Source organism: Rosa rugosa, chromosome 3 (genome assembly GCF_958449725.1).
Source record: "Rosa rugosa chromosome 3, drRosRugo1.1, whole genome shotgun sequence".
In the NCBI taxonomy this organism is placed as follows: domain Eukaryota; kingdom Viridiplantae; phylum Streptophyta; class Magnoliopsida; order Rosales; family Rosaceae; genus Rosa; species Rosa rugosa.
The window spans coordinates 38417531-38437189 of record NC_084822.1 but is presented as its reverse complement, the minus strand read 5'-3'; the positions used below and the strand labels follow the sequence as shown (position 1 = coordinate 38437189).

The 19659-nt window shown below is 39.8% G+C and overlaps 3 protein-coding genes across 4 annotated transcripts; 1 reads left to right on the top strand and 2 right to left on the bottom strand.

The window, feature by feature from the left end:
- Positions 1-4541: 4541 nt before the first annotated feature.
- Positions 4542-6092, top strand: LOC133739611 (small ribosomal subunit protein eS8-like). Its single transcript, XM_062167393.1, has 5 exons — positions 4542-4624; positions 4701-4773; positions 5001-5343; positions 5522-5691; positions 5775-6092. The coding sequence occupies exons 1-5, from the start codon at positions 4621-4623 to the stop codon at positions 5857-5859; spliced, it is 675 nt and encodes a 224-aa protein (XP_062023377.1). The 5' UTR covers positions 4542-4620; the 3' UTR covers positions 5860-6092.
- An 82-nt stretch (positions 6093-6174) lies between these two features.
- LOC133739609 (probable xyloglucan glycosyltransferase 6) lies at positions 6175-10103 on the bottom strand. 2 transcript variants are annotated; one of them, XR_009860707.1, is made up of 6 exons: positions 9204-10103; positions 8770-9078; positions 7641-7931; positions 7448-7561; positions 6502-7261; positions 6175-6370 (listed from the first exon to the last, which is right to left on the bottom strand). XR_009860707.1 is itself a non-coding variant. In XM_062167391.1 (5 exons), exons 1-5 carry the CDS (start codon positions 9906-9908, stop codon positions 6623-6625), a joined length of 2058 nt encoding a protein of 685 aa, XP_062023375.1. In that variant the 5' UTR covers positions 9909-10103; the 3' UTR covers positions 6175-6622. The 2 variants fall into 2 exon arrangements, 1 of the variants encoding a protein (XP_062023375.1); XM_062167391.1 differs by having other exon boundaries at positions 6175-7261.
- A 5736-nt stretch (positions 10104-15839) lies between these two features.
- On the bottom strand, positions 15840-18570 carry LOC133737125 (transcription factor bHLH62). Its single transcript, XM_062164744.1, has 7 exons — positions 17469-18570; positions 17142-17375; positions 16913-17047; positions 16747-16821; positions 16463-16648; positions 16287-16371; positions 15840-16196 (listed from the first exon to the last, which is right to left on the bottom strand). Exons 1-7 carry the CDS (start codon positions 18363-18365, stop codon positions 16159-16161), a joined length of 1650 nt encoding a protein of 549 aa, XP_062020728.1. The 5' UTR covers positions 18366-18570; the 3' UTR covers positions 15840-16158.
- Positions 18571-19659: the final 1089 nt, after the last annotated feature.

Here is a 19659-nt window from a genome sequence, read left to right as displayed (position 1 = left end):
ACAACAAAGGAAGAACAAGAAGAAATTGCAGTAGAAGAAACTAAAACCAAACAACTGAAGTCCTTCCAAACACCCTAATCTGGAGGGTGAGGGAGCTCCTCTCTTTGAAGAATACCAGAGAGAGAGGTTGGCGGTTGGCATCTCATCCTCTGCATATCCAAATTCTAATTAGCTATTGGAGAATCTGATCGCTGGAACCGATACACACGGAAAATGAGTTGTACATGCCCAAAGGCAAGTCTGAGGCTTTGAAAATGATATATGTAGTGAAATGGGGTTCACTAACTCGGGAAATTAGATGTAATTGCATTTATATTTGAGAAAATGATCATTTACCTAATTTTGGGGTTAATTAACCACACTTACCCAAACACTCTAAGAGATTATTTCCCTAATACCCAATTAAGTATTTTTTTTATTATTTTTTATTTATTTTTGGGACATTTTTGCCCTCTCCTTCTTTGTCACTTAGAGAGAGAAGTGATCGGAGACCTTGCCGGACTCCGGTGACCAGTGGCCGGCCGCGGACTCCGGTGACCGGAATCCCAAATCCGGCTACCGGACAGGTGACCAGATTCCGGCCCATGATTTTATTACCCCCCAATAATACCTAGTAATCATATTATTACCCCCCAATAATTATATTGTTGCCCCCCAATAAACATATTATTGCTCCCCAATAACAAGCTTATTGGGGATCAATAATTAGTGAAAAATGAAGATGTTTTGAATTTTGAAAGCTTTCGGAGGTTTATCCAAATAAATAATCTTATAATTGACCCCAATAATCTTATTATTGCCCCAATAAACATTTTATTTCCTCTCAGTAATCTTATTATTGCCTTCCAATAATCTTATTATTGCCAACCAAATCATAATAAAAAAAAGCAATCACTACTGGCAAAATTTCCTTCCATTCTCAGAGTTCATAGTTTACCACACAAAATAAAATTTGACCACCCAGAAAATGTTGTGGGTAGCAAAAAAAAAAAGAAGCTAGAAATTGATTTGGGCACCCAATCACCATCTTCGTAGCTCTCTTGCATTAGAAACACTTCCTCCCATGTACGACAACACCTACAAGGAGATCTTCAAGGGCTGGAATTGCATTTCCAGCAATAAATCCAACTGCCGCGAACTCGTCAAGTGGAGGTGGAAGCCTAAGCACTGTGATCTGGCGAATCTCCGACACTAACGGTGCCGACATCAAGTCAATGCCGACCCTAATAGCGAGGGAACTGGGGTTGTGCGGTCGGAGGCGGCTCGGGGGTGCCATGGTCGTGGCGGCGTGGTCGGGCTCTGCTTGGACGAACCCGATCTGGGTTGGTTTTCTTGGATCCGATCTGGAGAAGGCGTTGTTTGGCTGGGGTGGTGATCCATGGCGCGACGGTGGCGAAAGGATGATGAAGGTGGTCTGGCGAAACCGGCAGGGCGATGCAGTCGGCCGGAGAGAGAGAGAGAGAGAGAAACTAGAGGTGGAGATCGGGGGGAGAGAGAGAGTCTGATAGGAGAGGGAAGGGTTTCAATTTAATTAATAGGGGCAAAAATGTCAATAGATGTTAGATTGGGTAAATGGGGTTAAAAAACTCTTAGTAGAGAATTTTTAACCTGAAATTAGGTAAGTGGTCACAGCCCCTTTATAGGTTCTCTAGGAAAGTTTTTGGTACATTAGTGTATTGACACATCAAGTATATTAGGTTCGATAATAAACGTGGAATGACTTCATGCATTCTTTACTATTTAGCTTAATCTCAAATTATCTCTAATCAAATTAGCCTAGTTGATATGCTAGTTTATTTCTAATCAAATTAGTCTAGTTGATATATTGATATATTAATGTACTGTAGACGAACCCAGAATTCTAAACTTGTGCTGAAAAGACTTATGTATTAGTAGATGATTTGGGTCTGGGGTTAATCTCTCAAAGTGGGTTTGGGTCTTTGGGAGTGTGACTTTGGAGAGGTGGAGGGGTTTTGGAATTTGTGGGGAGAGAGTGAGGATTTGGGTGGCTTTGCAGATGAGGTCATGCTACCGGAGCAGAAAAAAGGGAAGAAGAATATTAATTAAGATAACCGGATCCATCAGGCTTTTTTCTTTTCTTTTTGGGAAATTCGTCCAAGCAGTATCTGAACTTTTCCAGACTATTAATTTTCATACCTATACTTTGAAAAATGTCATAATAGTACCTGAAGTTTTGGCCCCGACCCAATTTCCATACCTGGCAACAGTAAAAACGTTAACTCTGTTAACTTTTAAAGGGTTTTTTCGTCATTTTACTATTCATCCTCCTATCTTATCTGAAACCATCCTCATCTCCATCCTCTTCTTCTCCTCCACCGAAACCATCTCAAAGCTTCAGTCTTTGCACACAAAATCCAAAAAAGTTTTCAGCATTCCCTTACATTTCCCATATACTGATTAGCTCACCATAACAAATTAACAATGCACTAAAGCCAATTTCTCTTACTTTCAACTCAGACCGATTAGCTCATTCATATACATTCCTCCCAAACATACATTATGCATCATAAAGCTTCAAACTTTTTGCAAAATTACACAAAATCAAACAACTTTCAGCTATCCCAACACACCCACCAAGCCAAATCCACCTAAAACACCATAAATTCTTCAATTTCTACCAAACAAATGCAAAATTGAGCAACTACACAAGTCAAGGTAGCCTACCCTCACCTCGGCTTCCCCAGACTGGCCTGCCACCCTCCCTGCCTGCAGTAGACTCGCGTCCGACAGCCCGCGCCTTGCACACCCCGCCTCCTCACCTGCAACGGCGCTGCTGCACCTGTACGCATGGCCCAACTCTCGCCTAGCCGCGCACGGCCGGCTGCCCACCTCGCCTAGCCTCGCACGACCCGAGAAGGCCACTGCTCGCCGGCACTCTCCACCGTCGCAGCACCCAGATCGGCGACGACGTAGTAGCCCACTCATCCCCAATCCCCGCCAGCCCACACGGGCCTCAGCCTTGTCCAGCACTGCACCCCAGGCCTCCGCGGCCCCTCACACGCCTCCCCGCCTGACAGCATCCACTCTCGCCCGACCTCGCCTCCCTGCAAACCATCCATCGCTGCAGACCAGAAGGAAGGAGAAGAGAGAAAAGAAAGAAGAAGATGGAGATGGTTTCGGTGGAGGAGAAGAAGAGGATGGAGATGAGGATGGTTTCAGATAAGATAGGAGGATGAATAGTAAAATGACGAAAAAACCCTTTAAAAGTTAACAGAGTTAACGTTTTTACTGTTGCCAGGTATGGAAATTGGGTCGGGGCCAAAACTTCAGGTACTATTATGACATTTTTCAAAGTATAGGTATGAAAATTAATAGTCTGGAAAAGTTCAGACACTGTTTGGACGAATTTCCCTTTCTTTTTTAAATTCAAGACTGGGACCGAATCGGCACATACACGATTCAAACTCGCGGCCTGATTTGTCACATTTTTTTGTAAAAAAAATAAGGACTGAACATCCTGCTCCTCCTCCTTCTTGGTGTTTTTGCAATGTTGCATAATAAGATGTTTATTTTTACACCAAGTACAATTGCGTACATTGATAAAGAGAAGTTCAGTTCAAACTTATTTTATGTAGCCTATTTAGATTAGTTTGCAAACTCTTTAAATAATTGAGCATCAGTTTGTAATTCTATTACAGTGAATGATACTGGGAGTCATATAAGGACCGTACGTATGTGCTGCTCTGGCCTTTCATCTAATGAAAATCTTTGAATTCAAAAAAATATATATTGAGAAAATATATATTGAGTGCATTTTATGTAATGACTTTTTCTGACGGTCTCTTAGGAACAAGTCATTATTACACTACTTGCTGAACTGCATAATTAATCACTTATTCGATTAAAGAAAAAAAAGGGGTATATATATATATATGTGTGTGTGTGTGTGTGTGTGTGTACAAGAGTAAAGTGGAAGGTGTTATGTCACCTTCTACTGATAGTTTAATTTAATTCTTGTTTGGGTCGCAAAAACCAGAGCCTTAGTTGGTTCCATTTTATGTCTGCTTCAAGGTTTCTTGGTTTTTGTTAGAATAAAGGCGCGTGGATTTTCTAAAAGGTGGGTGTACTCGGGACTTGTTGGGTTCTTATTCTTCTAGAATAGGGATTTCAGAGGTTCTAAGGAACGATTGCTTTCTGTCGACCCCAAAGGGGTGTTTCGTTTTTGTACTGCTTGCTGAACTTAATGAAAGAGCTGACATATTTCGATAAAACTGAACTTAATGAAAGAGCTGACCTATTTCGATAAAAAAAAGAGTAAAATAACTTCTTAGTAACTTGAAATTGTTTAGTTATTCAATTGTATGAATTGAATGACATGATGTTTTGAAAGATAAATGATGCCGACTATGAAAATATAATCTTCTCAAAAAAAAAAAAAAAAAAATTCAAATTGGAGATAAACAAGTAGCGGCTTTTTATGAAGTGACTACCCAAAAATAAAAATAATTATTGGCTTTTAAATGAAAATATGTAAAATGACGTAAAGACCCTTCACGGTAAGTGTTGGGGTTTTTAGGGTTTCAGAGCATTCATATTAAACTGAGAGAGTGAGAAACTGAGGAATTTTAGAGCGGCAGCTGATCATCATCAGTGAGCAAAATGGGTATACAATCGATCCTCTTTCGCTGCTCAAAATGATTTGTTTCTGGGTTTACGGATTATTTGTATTTTTATTTCAGGTATTTCCAGGGACTCTATGCACAAGAGGCGCGCCACTGGTGGCAAGAAGAAAGCTTGGAGGAAGAAGCGAAAGTAAGTCTCTCTGTGCAATCTTTATTAACTATGATTCTTGGCTTACTTAAGTTTTTTTAAATTCTGTTTTCTGGGGTTTTAGATTTCTCTACTTGTATGATTTCTCGGATTTGATAGTCCTAGAATGTGCTTATATTTGTCAATTGGTAAAGAGACATTTAGTTCAATGGCTCCCACTTAATATAAGTTGTACTTTTGCTTATACACCCCTTTGTTTGGATTTCAAGGTATGAGCTTGGTCGTCAGGCAGCAAATACCAAGATCTCGAGCAACAAAACTGTAAGGAGAATTCGTGTTAGAGGTGGCAATGTGAAGTGGAGGGCCCTGAGATTGGATACTGGGAACTTTTCTTGGGGTAGTGAGGCTGTTACTCGCAAGACTCGTATTCTTGATGTCGTTTACAATGCCTCAAACAACGAACTTGTTAGGACACAGACTCTTGTGAAGAGTGCAATTGTTCAGGTGGATGCTGCTCCTTTTAGGCAATGGTATCTACAGCACTACAATGTTGATATCGGGAGGAAGAAAAAGACAGCTGCAAAAAAGGATGCCAAGGATGCTGCTACAGAGGTGATGAGTTTATAATACCCTATCAATGCCTTATATACAGCAGCGGCCTTTTTCTATTATTGTTTATGAAGCTGCAATGAGTTTTGGGAATTTGAAAGCAGTGTACTATGTGTTCTTAGACTCTACGAGAATGAAATGGAAATGAATTGCTCTTATATGTTGCTGGTGACTATTATAGGAGGCAGATGGCACCACAGAAGAAACCAAAAAGAGCAGCAATCTCCTGAGGAAGCTTGAGAAGCGCCAGAAAGATCGTACTCTTGATTCCCACATCGAAGAGCAGTTCAGTGGTGGTAGGTTGTTGGCTTGCATTTCTTCCCGCCCAGGCCAATGTGGAAGATCTGATGGGTAAGCATGATGACCATTGTTTCTTTAATCACCTTGGAATCATATTCAAGTTCATATATATAACTTTTGAACTTGTATAACAGGTACATTTTGGAGGGGAAAGAATTAGAGTTTTACATGAAGAAACTCCAGAGGAAGAAGGGAAAGGCAGCTGGTGCTGCTGCATAAAACCTTTGTTTTGCTACTACCAACAGGATACGGCATATATGCAACCATCTGAGATAATTTACAACAGCCAAAGTCATGCTTGTTTCATTTTAGGCATCATTGATGAGTGTTTGAGATTTTGCTCTGTCCGGCTTTTACTTTTATATGATTCTTTACATTGGTACTACATTTCACCTTGACAATTAATTCTGATTTCAATGAATGTTTGGACACTTATTCCTTGCCATGTTTAATTGCTGTTGCTCATGATCTCATTCTTCTATCTGAAACGTCAGTGCTTTTCACATCAAATGTCATATTTGGCAAACTAACATCAGAAGCAACCAAACTCACAAGGGCAGGAGTTTGGGAACATGAATTTCAAACTGATATAATCAAAGTGTAATTTATCATACACAAATTGTCAATAACACAAGTGTAAAGAATAAATGTGATGATGGAACAATGTTTGCCATTTAGCTCAGGCAACCAAGTGTAAACTGGTAGCAAACAGATTGGACTCCCCTTTACCCTGATCAAAAAAAATTGAGGTAATCTTTATGAAATGCGGCTTGGCAACAATAATGATACATACAATATTCTATATGAACTACAGACAAATGCCAAGCACAATGGAATAGCGTCAATTGGGGAACCACCCACCAGAGCATGCGCTTAGTCGTTGAAACACCAATATGGGCCTCAAAGCTTGATCGAAGTGACTTGCACCCCATGGTACATTCCAGGAAAGAGCTCAACACTACTCGGAAACACTACTCAGACATTAACTAACCTGCTCTCCAATCAAATCGAGACCAACAACTAGAAAGGTGATCCCTTGAAATAGTAGGAAGTAAAAGTGAATTCCTTGGGCAGACAGCAAGCTTCTTGCCGAAGCAGTCAACAATACAAAGGCTATTACAAGTTCCTTCCTATATAAACGGTTTCTTCTCCTTTTGCCACTTTTCTTAGATGTCTCTAGTTTAGTCAGATCAGCAAGCCCTGATTCTGAGGCCGATCTATGAAGACCGGTAGTAGTTTCCAGCAGAGGGTCAGACTCCTTTTCATAAGCAACTAAATCTGCTTCTGATGATCTTCCTAATTTCTTTGTAACTATCCACTCATATGAACTTCCAAACTGAAACAAGCCTGATATCATGGCATTGAATTTGGTGACGGACATGGTATTCTCAAAGAGAAGGTAAGGGACGATAAAGGGGAATGAACGCGGTGCGGGAAGGATATTCAAGACGGACATAATTCCAGGAACATAACAAACCACCCATGCTGGTATTTGAGCTTCTGGCAGGAACATGGTCAGTGGAAGAATGATACAAAATAGAGTGAATGAATAAAACGGCAGTATAAGCTTCCGAAGGAGGAAAAAGAGAAATATCAAATTTGCCTTCTTGGTCACACTCACCTGGAATGTCAAAACAACAAAAACTTATGTTCATGTATGTACTTAAATATGTCACAATCCTCCATCTTTATCATAATCAAAAAGGCTCACTTACTCATATTACAGACAATCAAGTCCTTTTAGAAGATTCTGTGCCTTAGATTCTCTATTATTAATAAAATAATCAGTAGAAGGGAACTAATATACCTTTGAGCGGAGTATGTCAACGAAGCACATGCGGAATAACTGCATTGGACCAGAATGCCAGCGATGTTGCTGTTTCTTGTATGCCTCATAGGACTCTGGAAGTTCACAAAGGCACTGAAAAGCCAGCAAGTCAGCCATTTTACCAGCCTTAAAATGTGTAAGAAGAAACTTTGGCAATAGAAAACATACATACCTTGACATCATTCAAATATATGAACTTCCATCCACAAAGATGAGCACGAACTGCGACATCCATGTCCTCAACAGTAGTTCTTTCCAGCCAGCCACCACATTCCTCAAGGGCCGTAATCCTCCAGACACCAGCTGTACCGTTAAAACCAAAGAAGTTGATATACACACCATTGACTTGTTGTTCAACCTCAAAGTGGAACGATAAGTTTATATTCTGCAGTCTGGTAAGCAAGTTTTCATCCTTGTTTACAAAAGACCACCTTGTCTGGACCAATCCTAGATCATCATTCCCCTTCATGAAAAATTTAAGAACCAATGCTTAGTCCAGTAAATAAGGACTTCTCATTTCAAGAACGAGCAGTTCAAAAAAACCTGGTCAAGAGACAAGTATAGCAGCGCACTAGTGGGAGAGATTAATATTCAAACAAACAAAAAATGTTATTATGTCCTTGTCTCGAAAACCCTTTACGTTCAATAGGTGTATATGCAATAACATGTAAGGTTAATTGGATTTAGTAAGTACAAGAACTTATCTCATCTATTTTCGAATGTCCTGTGTTGTCATGGCATCTAGTCTTATTTAGACACTAATTGCTGTTAAAACAAGGGAAAATTTATTTAAACCTGTCAACAAAATCATATGCTACACATATGCCAATGGCGTGAAACTTTCAGGCAACTCATCTAGGGTGACCATTAGTTAATGTGAGCTTGAGAAGATTGTAAACCCTAGGGTCATATAGGTGACATAAACCCTAAAGACATCATTAGAGAATATTGTATACCAACTAAATGCTAAATCTTTTTTTTACTTCACTTTCAAATACTCTTGTACAGAGATCTTCTATATAGATAATACTGTCCAAGGATTCAAGTTATTCTGCACAGTATTGCAATGGCAGCAGGGAAAGATGCTGTCTAATAAGATTGAACTCTGGAACCAACTAGTAGGAAATGACTTGGTGCATGCTGAGAACCGCACACATAAGCTACAAGTATTTAAGCATTGTGAATATGATCATAAAGATTAGCTTAAAATGCAAAATGAATAGTTCACCCTATCCAGTGTATATGTATCCAAAACATCAACTACTTAATAGCAACTCTTAATTAATAAGCTTATGTCATACCTTGAAATAAGGAATGGTCTTCTTCAAGAAGTCCGGTCCTGGCTGAAAATCAGCATCAAAGATGGCCACAAACTCATAATTCTTAACATAATCGCAGCTCATGGCAGACTTGAGATTCCCTGCCTTATACCCTGTGCGTATAAGACGATGTCTATACACTATGGGAACACCCCTTTGCTGCCACTTTTGTACTTCAGCCTTGATAAGAAGCTGAACATCTAAATCATCGGAATCATCCAAAACCTGCACAAGCATCCTCTCCCTCGGCCAGTCCTGAATACAAACCGTCGCAATCGATTGATGGTAAACCTGTCCCTCACCCAATGCAATCACATTTCAACACTTTCATACACATTACAGAGTAACAGTAAAAATTGAAGCTTTGGTTTATAACTAACTATATATAAGGGGATTAGAAACCTACATCATCTTACCTCCCTCTCATTGCACATAGGGATCTGCAACAACACCATGGGATAATCCTCCACATTCTCAGTCCCACCCTCCTCCTCACTGGACGGCGTCGTTTTGTACTCCATGGTGGCCTTGGGCTTGACTCGCCGGAACTTGATCCAGAAGCATCCGAGCACCAGAATGACGCGGTCCACCGACTGTATCAGAAACAGCACAATGCAGACGTTGGTGAAGGTCTGCAGCGGCGGCGCCAGGTAATTGACTCTGACGTGGAGCCAATTCGCATATACGATTCCGATGACCTCGGCGGAGCCCACCGTGGGCGGACTGAAATGCCAGCCCTTAAAGTAGGCGACGAGCTCAACGCAGAGCAGCAAGAGCACGAAGATCAGGAACCCCTTGATGACTCGGTAGAGCCGCGACGAGGCGGAGTCGGCCGGCGAATCGGGGGAGGCGATGCGGCGGTTGGCGGTGCGGACTAGGCCGACGAAGGAATTGGTTACGGAGGCGAAGGAGGCGGCGATTTGTTGGAGTTTCAAGAGCCAGAGCCAGGAGAGCTGGCGGGCGCTCCGGGTGCGGTCTTTGCCGACGGTCCGATCGGCGCCGGGGCTGCTGATCTCTACGGTGAGCAAGTGACTGGAGGAATCGTCGCCGTTTTCGTGGTTGGTTTGTCTCTGCTTGTTCCACCATTCTTGAAACTCTGGGTTGTTCGGCGCCGGAGACATAAATAAATATTAATAATTCTATATATATATACTTTATTTCTTCTTCTTCTTCTTCTTCTTCTTGTTGTTTCTCAGATCTCTGTGTATCTAACGAGTCTGCTTCTTTCGCGTGTGTGTGTGATGTTGCTATGTGGAGGAGAAGAGAGGCTAAATTTAGTAAAAGGAGGAAGGCTTTGTTGACATTTCACTCTCCTGTTTGTATAGTAATGTTTGGTTTGGGAAAGAGTGTGTGAGCAATGCCATGTGAGACTTGTATTCTATCCCCACACGCGCGCCAATTACGCCACTCAAAATACTCGCCTTCCTTTTCCTTACCAAATCACACTTCTCCAGGTGGTTTTTCTTTCTTTACAACTTCCAAAGGGGTAGGTCGGGACTTGGAGATATGGGGTAGGGATTGGGATTCGAGCTTTAACATTGGCATTTAGTGTAGTAGAGTGAGGGGTGGTGAGTTTGAGTCGGTTCGGTTCAGTTCAGTTTCGGATACACACGTGTTCATCAACGGCAGGGGCGGAGCCAGAAATTTTTTTCAAGTAAGGCAAGACAATGTCAAGAGGGGAAGAGAGGAAAATTAGAGGGAAACTATAGATTTTGGTGGCAATTATGAAGATTTTGCCCTGGTTTTGCCATGTTTTTACCCAATTTATGTCATTTTCTTCCCCAATTCACCTTGTTTTGCCTTGATTTTGCCCAATTTCTGCCATTTTCACATATTTTGCCTACACCAAATCAGTGTAAACTCAAAAACCCAGTCTAGGCAAGTGCCTAATCTGGGCTCTATGTGAATCCGCCCCTGATCAACGGTGAAAGCTGTTGAGCTTAATACTGGAGTTGAGAAAGAGGGCTGAACGAGAATATCTACTTCTACAATCCGTTTGGTGACATGAGTTTGTTGGTGGTAAGATAGAAAGAAGGGTGCGTAACCACCAATAAGCCTTCGAAAGAGGCGACTGAGAGGCGTTAAAAGATAAGGTTTGAAAGTGAACGACATTCATTGTTAGATTGCTAAAAAGCCATAATGGTTGACGATAAAGAAGAGATGAAGTTTTAGAAATGATAATGAAAGATGTACTACCGTGATTTCTAAATTTTTGTAAAATTTTGTTAACAAAATGACGTATTTATGTTTTATTTATTTAATTGAAAACCATTATGATTTTCATTTAATTCTAATAAGAAGAAAATAATACTTATCGCCTTGATGTTGTGGTGATGCTGTCGGACAGGCGACACATGGTTTAGCCCTCTGGGATCTTTACTTATGGTTTTGACAGGTAGCTGGGCTTATTTGGATTGAAACAGCTTGGGCCTGGTGGTTCGTGCATACCGGTTCAGATCGACGGCGACGACTGGTTTTCGTTTCGTCCCTTACGACGGCGGCTGGGTTTCGATTCGGACGGCGGCGGCTGGGTTTTGCTCCAACCGGCGGTGAGTGTGCGACCCATACCATATTGGGGTTGAGTTTCAATATGTGGTGCGGTTCGTCCCTCTCTTCTGGGTTGGGCGCGAGCTCGGAGGCGGTGGCGGCGAGGCGGGGTCACGGCGGCAATCTGCAGACGTGCGTGGAGCTTGAAGGCTTGGGGCTGTGGAGAGAAGATAGGCTGGGCTTCGCTGTTGGGCCTGGCAGGATGTCCTTTCGGGCTGCTGGTTATTGGCCTGGGTCTTCACTTTGTCTTTTGGGCTAAGTATTGATCCTAGGGCTCCTAATTGGGTCTGTTTGGCCTCCAAAATTAGATAGATTTTTTCTTTCTAAGTTATACCCTATTTTTTTAGGGACCTATGCACTTTTGTTTTATTTTGTGCCTATTTGCTATGTATGTTCATAGTTCATAGGCTCACTGAATAAGTGAGCATTGGTTGTCTAATGGGTGGTGCTAGCATACTACGTCCTAAACTTGCCCTAGAGTTGGCAAGGGAATGTATGTATCCGTGCCATTCTGGCTTGAGATGAATGAATGATTATTGGTTCAAAAAAAAAAAAAAAGTGTACTAAGTGTGTACAATACCTAAATTAACTTATCTTGTTCGAAGTTTTTTATTTATTATTAATTTTTTTATTTTTTTTATAATAAGAATCTTGTTTGAAGTTTTAACTCATTCAATTTGGTTCATTTCTAAATTTATTGACAATTACAGTCACACAGTGGACCAAATCAAATAAACCTTTTTTGATTTGATAAGTTTTCTCAATTCAAAGGCCAAAATCGACGACTATAACATAAAACAAATATTTTTAACAACTAAAACTGCCAGTTTTGAGTTATTGTTTTTCCAGGCCATGGGACAAAGGCTTTTGTTTTTCTTTTTTTTGGAATTAAAAGAGTTGGTTTTTGTTAGTTGTGTTGTGCTTGTTGCTTTTCAAAATTCAAAAAGCAGCTGAGCTCATTTTCTGTTCTTGGTAGCAAATGTCATGTCCTAGCATCGCCTCTTCTAGATTTCAAATCATATCTTCACTTGCAATTTTTCACTTACTAATTGACAATCCCATTAATATCTTGCGGTGGTTATAAATTGGGTGCCCCCAGTTTGACCCAATAATATCCAAGGTGATAGTCTTGTTTGCAAGTAATACCAGTCCCTCAGAAGGTAGTCCATTTTGTTTTTAGCTGGACATATAAGCAACAAGAGGAACCCAATTGCCGACTTGATCTGAAATTGGGCCAAATCCCCCATATTGGATCAGTGCCTCTGATTATATGCCCAATATGGGCTTAATTGGTGTCTGAAGAAAGGCTTCCACCTCAGATCAGAATGTGAACTGTTAACATGCAAAATGGCACATTCTTTGCTTTAAACGTTTGATGCTTTTTCTTCACCCCAAAAAAAAAAAAAAAAAAGACACTTTAGTATCCATGAAAAATGGTAATTTTCCATTTGCATGTGGACCGTTTACTTCTCCATTCAAAACCTTATATACAATTATTCAATCGTAAGGTAGAATAAATGTTAAAGTTAGAACGAAAAGTTTGAAATTGATAATCTATGCAAATCATTTTCACATCAAATAAATGAATATGGCATAAAAAGATGTTGAACCCATGAACATCAGGTGTCCCCCTCCATTGTCCATGGGTAAGGCATAGGTAACAAGGAAGACCACTTTCACTCCGTGACTAACTACCTTAATGTTCAATTGGGCACTATAACTAATAACATTGCAAAAGACATGGACCAAAACTGTGACGTGACTGAAACAAGAAACAGAAAACAAAAAAGTAGATGCTTGTTTTCAAATTTTAAGAACTCTAACTAATAGTTGTGGTTTTTTTTTTTTTTTTTTTTGACGTTCATTGGGATGAATTTTATTTACAAATAGATGAACTTTATATACATTTGCAATGAAAGTAGTTACAAACATCTCATATTTGATCAAAAAATGGGGTCAACGTCAAGTTTATAATAAAAAGTCTCATGAAATTCAATTTGTAATTTATATTGTGTTTCTTGTTTGACATTTTGGGGATTACTCTCCACCATTATTGTAAGCAAAGGGAGAAAATCAGGTGGGATTGTGACATATAAACATGAATTCATGGAAAGTAGATTTTGTGAAAGGGAAATGTCATTTTGGTTTCATTGATTTGTAATTGCAAACTGTAAGAACCTCTAGAATATCCAAACGGAGGGAGACAAACACGTTTACAGTTGGAGAGCATGAAATAATGGATGGTTGGTGAAGCAAATGATGCTTGTCCATTCTCCCAAACTAAAGCAAACTCCCAATACATGACTAATGAACCAATGACCAACCAAAGCCAGGAGACCTCTCATGATCCTTAGGTGAAAGGAATTAGTGACCCAAAATGAAAATGGGTGATAGAATAGTGACCACTTGGGTAAGAGGACATGACCTACCCTAATGGTCAATTGGCCACTATAATTGCCCTTAAACCACCACCACCATTGTCCTTGAGAAATGAGATCTCTCCAAACATTCTTACTAGGTAGATGGTAGGGCATCTCATTTATATTTTCAATTCCTTCCATTAAGGACATAGATTTCAGGATTTTGAATATGATATTTCACCCACATCCAAATCTCTTTCAACACTAGCTTAGGAGAGGCATCATGCCACAAGGAGGGGTAACAAAATAGACTGAATTCAATGGCTTATAGTAGTCTTATCATGCTACATCGTTTTGTTGGAAAAGAATATATTGCTTTCAAGTCCTAATATTATTGAAGTTTAACGACAATCAACAAGAATTCGTTATCATGTATGTTTTGAGTCATAAGCTGAGGCGACTACAATGAGGCGATGAAATATATTGGTCTTAACAAATTTTTTATTACTAAATTTGAATGATCGTAACCTACAGGTTGTATGATGAGATATTTCAAAAATAGAAATACCCTGAACTAATTTGCACATAATCTTGAGCATTTATGAGACTGAAATTGACAGCAGTCAGAAACAACAATGTCTGAAACCTCGAACTGATTTGCTAGAGAGAGCTTTGCCACTTCAACAACAGTTGCTCATTTTAAGTGTTATTCAGTTCCGTTATAATATATATGTTTCCGAGAATTTTATTTATTAAATTATTATCAGATATTAATTGAATTATTATTTTTTATTTATTATTTCTTTTCACTTGGTCAGTTAGTTTTATAAGCTTCAATTATCGTGCCTTGATAATGAGGAATCCATAACCCGATCAGCCAATGGTTTTTAGAATTTTGTTAGGATCAGATCACCTAGCCAAGGAAATATCAAAGCTTTACAATTTAAGTACATAAAAGAATTAGAACTAGGTAGAACCAAAGCATAAGCTAGCCTAGGCAGTCCCTTTTTCTTCTGTGTGACTGTGTCAGCTCGGCTATTCTCCCTGTCACGGTAAAGTTTTGTTTTTCTTTTCATCTTCTTCAGAGTCATCCATGTTATTAGCAACCAAAGCTGAGGAATATTATTTGATCCGATTATTTGATTACCTGAACCACCCAATTAAGCATTCGAAGAAACAACCACATAAAGAATTAACAAGAGGACAAACACAAAGCAAACAGAGATTAACAAACCTTCAATCATTTACACTACACGTCTCAATGCAATTGGCTTTTAAGTTTCATGGAGACAAGACTGTCAGACTCCAATTTTTCTATTATGCAATTTTTTTCTTTTTAATTTTGCCTATCATTACAATTATATAATATGTTATGCAACTGTTCATATGCTCCACAACCAAAGCATCTTTCTGATGATTAAACTAATCCCTAATTCTGCAGAACAATAATAGAACTCTCCTCATTTAAATAAGTGATTAGGGCTGCAATGCATAAATCTATCGCTCAACCCCAGAATTGGATTTTTACTAACCACCTCTCAATTAAAAAGATTACCCTAATTTTCTTTAGGGTATCTTTCCAAACCTGAACTCCACTACATTACCCTTTTTCTTTAGTTTTTCTATTGCAATACAGATTTTAAAGTGGGTGAGAGTATAAAGCTCTTTGATTCATTGGGCCTAGTCAGAATCTCACCACTGCCAACCTGGGATTCTCTTTGATGTTCTTGTATAGTTGTACATAATAAAAAAATCTAATCTTTGTCTAATGGGGTGGTTCTAACTTCTTAAACTTATAAGTTGTAACCTGTCTTCTGCATAATTCAATTTTCTATTCTGGGACAGTAAAAAGGGTACAGAAGCTTCTGTTTTTTTGGATAACCTGTGAAAATTACATAGCCCAGTAATATGCCAGAAATTATGGTTGACCCCAGCTCTGAGATATATAAGTTATAACCAATTGTACGTCTTAATCATTCAAGTTATAGACTTTTTAGAGGGGTAAAGACCCCACTAATACAGCTGGTTACAACACAAGTAAGAATCAAATCCAGAAGATTATGCAAATTTTCACAGTGATTAAACTGATATGACTATGACCTGTGTGGAAATTTAAACAAGCTAGAAGAACAGACAAGAAAGTAGTTCTGCAATGACAAATTTCTCTTCCTCTAATTAATTAATTAGCATTGTTATCTTACAGTGGATACTTTATCACAAAGCTCTCCCCAGAAAAAATTAGGCAACAAAAATTACATTGGCAAAAGAAGAAGAAAATGATTAAGACAGTAAAAAAATAATAATAATAATAATGCTTCCTCTTCAATCGGGGCTTGGTACCAAGCAAAGGATAAAAGGCTTAGTAACAGTAGCCTTGATTCAATGTTCTTCAAATTATACAAGATGTATATACAACAACACCAGCAGCCCTTCTCTCCAGTATCAAGTACTGACATAATGGGGGTCAGCGCTCAATTTTCATGTGGGATGCTTGGTTTGAACCTGCACCAATAAACACATTCCCATTATGAATTTATGATTCACAGAATATAGGTAGGGATTTGAGGAAGCAGTAATTCTTTTTTGACTTACCATGAAATTCTGTTTCTTTATTTGGGTTTTGGCCAAAACCCATTTGCACAATGGTTTGCAGGTCATCTTCACCAAATCCTGGATACTGCAAATGAATAAAAACCACACAAAGTTAGAAAATTACTCAAAAACGGCAAAAAAAAAAAAAAAATTAAGTAAAAGAAGAGGCTAATTACCTGAGGCATAGCTTCACTAAAAGCATTGAGGGGAGGTAATTGCATCCCAAGGCTTTGGCATAATGCAGAATCTAACGGGTCCACTGAGCAATGTGCTGGACTTTGCTGGTGACCATAAATGGCTTGTGCCGAGGAATCTGATGGGAATATTGGGTGTGGCAAAGAACTACTTTGTTGTTGAAATATCTAAAACCAGCAAAAACCCAATTCAGAATAAGTTTGAAACAAAAAAGACACAGAAAAAGAATAATAATACAGAGCCATTAGTTTTGTGGAGGGAATACCTCTTTTGACATTAGAGCATCCATGTTAAAATCCAGCCTGGTGGTATTCACAGAAGACAACTTCATGGAGAGAAACTGCAAAAGAGAACATGCATTGCATAAACATATTAAGGAATCTGCCATAAAAATCATTGGCTTTGACTTTTTTTTTAATCACTATTTTTACCTCAACTTGGCGCTGTAATGACTGCACGTAATTTATAATCTCGTCTAGCATGAGTGCTTTTCCGGTCACCTTGTTGCAACCCGGCACAAGATCTTGTAGAAGCTTCATCCTTTCGCTGATCTTCTCTCTTCGGACCTATTCAGGAATTTTCACACACGCCATTGTAAGCATAAAGCTCGAAAACAATGAAAATGGCCTGGCGTGACGGAATCTAACCAGTAATTCTTACCCTTTCAGCTAGACTATGGCTGTCAGTGGCTTGACCCCTTCTTGCTCGTACATGAATATAGTCCTTGAGCGGCTCCGGTGGCTTCGAACCAGTCTTGCCTGGTTTCTCATCGGAACTAGTACTTCCCTTTGTATCTTCCTCTGCTTTAACAGAGCCGTTTTCATTGTTCACATTGCCCTCGTTTGGCTTGCAACGCTTGGCATTCAAATCCGAAATATCACTAGCTTCAGCCACCTGTAATCGTATTTTGCCAAAACAAAATTAAATGCTGATGACTAAATCAAAATGGGAAATTGGGTAAGTTTGACATGTTGCAGCTTAATTTACCTTTACTGGGTCCTTGGCTTTTCCCTTGGAAGCTGCTTTTCTTTTCCTGGAACTCATATCAGTGGAAGAAGAAGGTACCAGCCCTGTCTCCCCAATTGGGGATTGTTGCTCAGATGCTACTGTGGATTTGGACTCTTCTCGAGAATTGGGCAATTGGGAAGTCCTCTGCTCCGTCTGAGATCCAAGCGCCTTAAGAGAAGGACTGCTCGAAACTCGAGGGAGTTTATTCGCATTCCCTAATATTGGTTGATTAGATCTATAAGCCACTTCAGAATTGTTGGTGTGCGTTCCAAGCTGGGTGGTTCTGCCATTAAAACTCCTGCTTCCGAAACACGAGAACTTGGCCGCCCTCTCTGCAAATCCGGGATCAGCCGAGAACTCGGCCACGCTGGAGTTCAAGGGCATCGACTTTCCCAAACTGGGTAGCTTCTCTTTCGCCAAATGATGATCCACAATCGGCAAGTTGAGCTTCGGAGGAGAATTCAGAGGAGTGCTGTAGCATGAAGTGTTGGTGCTCCCATTTCCACCGCCCATGTAAGAATTATTGTTAGCCGGAATGGTAGCCGAGATCTCGTTGGAACTGTTGCCAATGCTGCCGAGCTTCCCTATCAGTTCTCTGATGACAAAGCTCTCATTGGAGATGTTGGAGTTGGACGCCACCGGAGACGACACCATCGAACTCAGGGCAGACTCGAAGTGGACGCTCTGGGGGTCGGTTGACTTGTTGTCCCAGTTGGGATTGTAGAAGCACTCCGGCGATCGCTCCGACGAGCAATTCCGGTCGGCGGATTGAATGTCCATTGCAGTTGATAAAGAACGCCACGAGGGCATTGACTGTGCCGGTTCAAAGTGCAGCGAGGGCGGGATTCCGGCGTTGAGGAAAAAGTTGTTCTCCATCTTACTATATATCTTTTCTTGGTTTTTAAGAAACAGAGCAAGAGATATGGTTTGAGAAAGAGAAGCAAGGGGGAAGTGGGATATGGGGGTCGGAGATATAAAATGTGGGTTCTGTTAAAGGTTTAGTATGATGATGGTGGTGTGTAAAAGCTAAGCAAAAGCAGAGGAGAAAGAGAAAGCTAGAGAGGGAGGGAGAGAGAGTGGGGAGGGGGGGAAGGAGGGTTTGGTTTGGGGGTGAAGAAGTTAAATAGAGAGGAAAGGATAAGGAAAAAGGGTTGGTTTGACTTTTTGTTTTTTTTTTTGGGGGGATGAGTTTTTTTTTTTTCTTCCTGTGGGTTCTGGTAATTTTGGATTTTGTCCGCCTCCGCAAAAGGCGGGAAAGACGGTGTTGCCGGGCCTTGGACGTCAAAGCACCCCAAAGATGTTCAATTTGTCCAACTCTTCCTCTCGAAACGATGAATGTCTACGTCCCACTGAACTAAACCCTAGAACAAAGGGACGTGGAGAACTATGCCTAGTCTTGCTCACCTTCTTCTTCTTTGTTCTTTCTGAAATTTTTTAAAGGGAGCTCTTCTACTTTTGCAGTTTGCTACTAGTACAACTTTTTTATCGCCTCTGGTTTACGATGATACTTTAATGCTGCTCAGATTTTCCTGCTCAAATTTTTCAGTCGTACAAAGTTCGACTAAGAATAGTTCATTCATGAATTTAAGGAATTTTTGTCGTGAGTGGAAAAATATAAACATTTAATTATGTATAACGTAGCTTCAGAATAAATTTAAATGATTGAAATTACTCAAATTAGTGGTTGAACTTTCCGTGAAGATTGAATGTCTGCATCCCACTATACTAAACCCAGAACAAAAGGACGTGGAGAACTATGCCTAGTCTTGCTCACCTTCTTCTTCTTTGTTTTTTCTGAAATTTTTTAAAGGGAGCTCTTCTACTTTTGCAGTTTGCTACTAGTACAACTTTTTTATCGCCTCAATTCCATTAATCATTTACGATGATACTTTAATGCTGCTCAAATTTTCCAGCCATACAAAGTTCGACTAAGAATAGTTCATTTATGAATTTAGGAAATTTTCATTGTGAATGGGAAAATATAAACATTTAACTATGTGTAACGTAGTTTCAGAATAAATTTAAATGATTGAAATGAGTGGTTGAACTTTTTGTAGAGATTAAGGTTATAGACGTCATTTACTTTTATTTAAATTTGCTTACGTTTATCTTCACACTTATGACAAAAGTTAAATTTTCGTTTTCGGAGAATACACACACATATGTACAG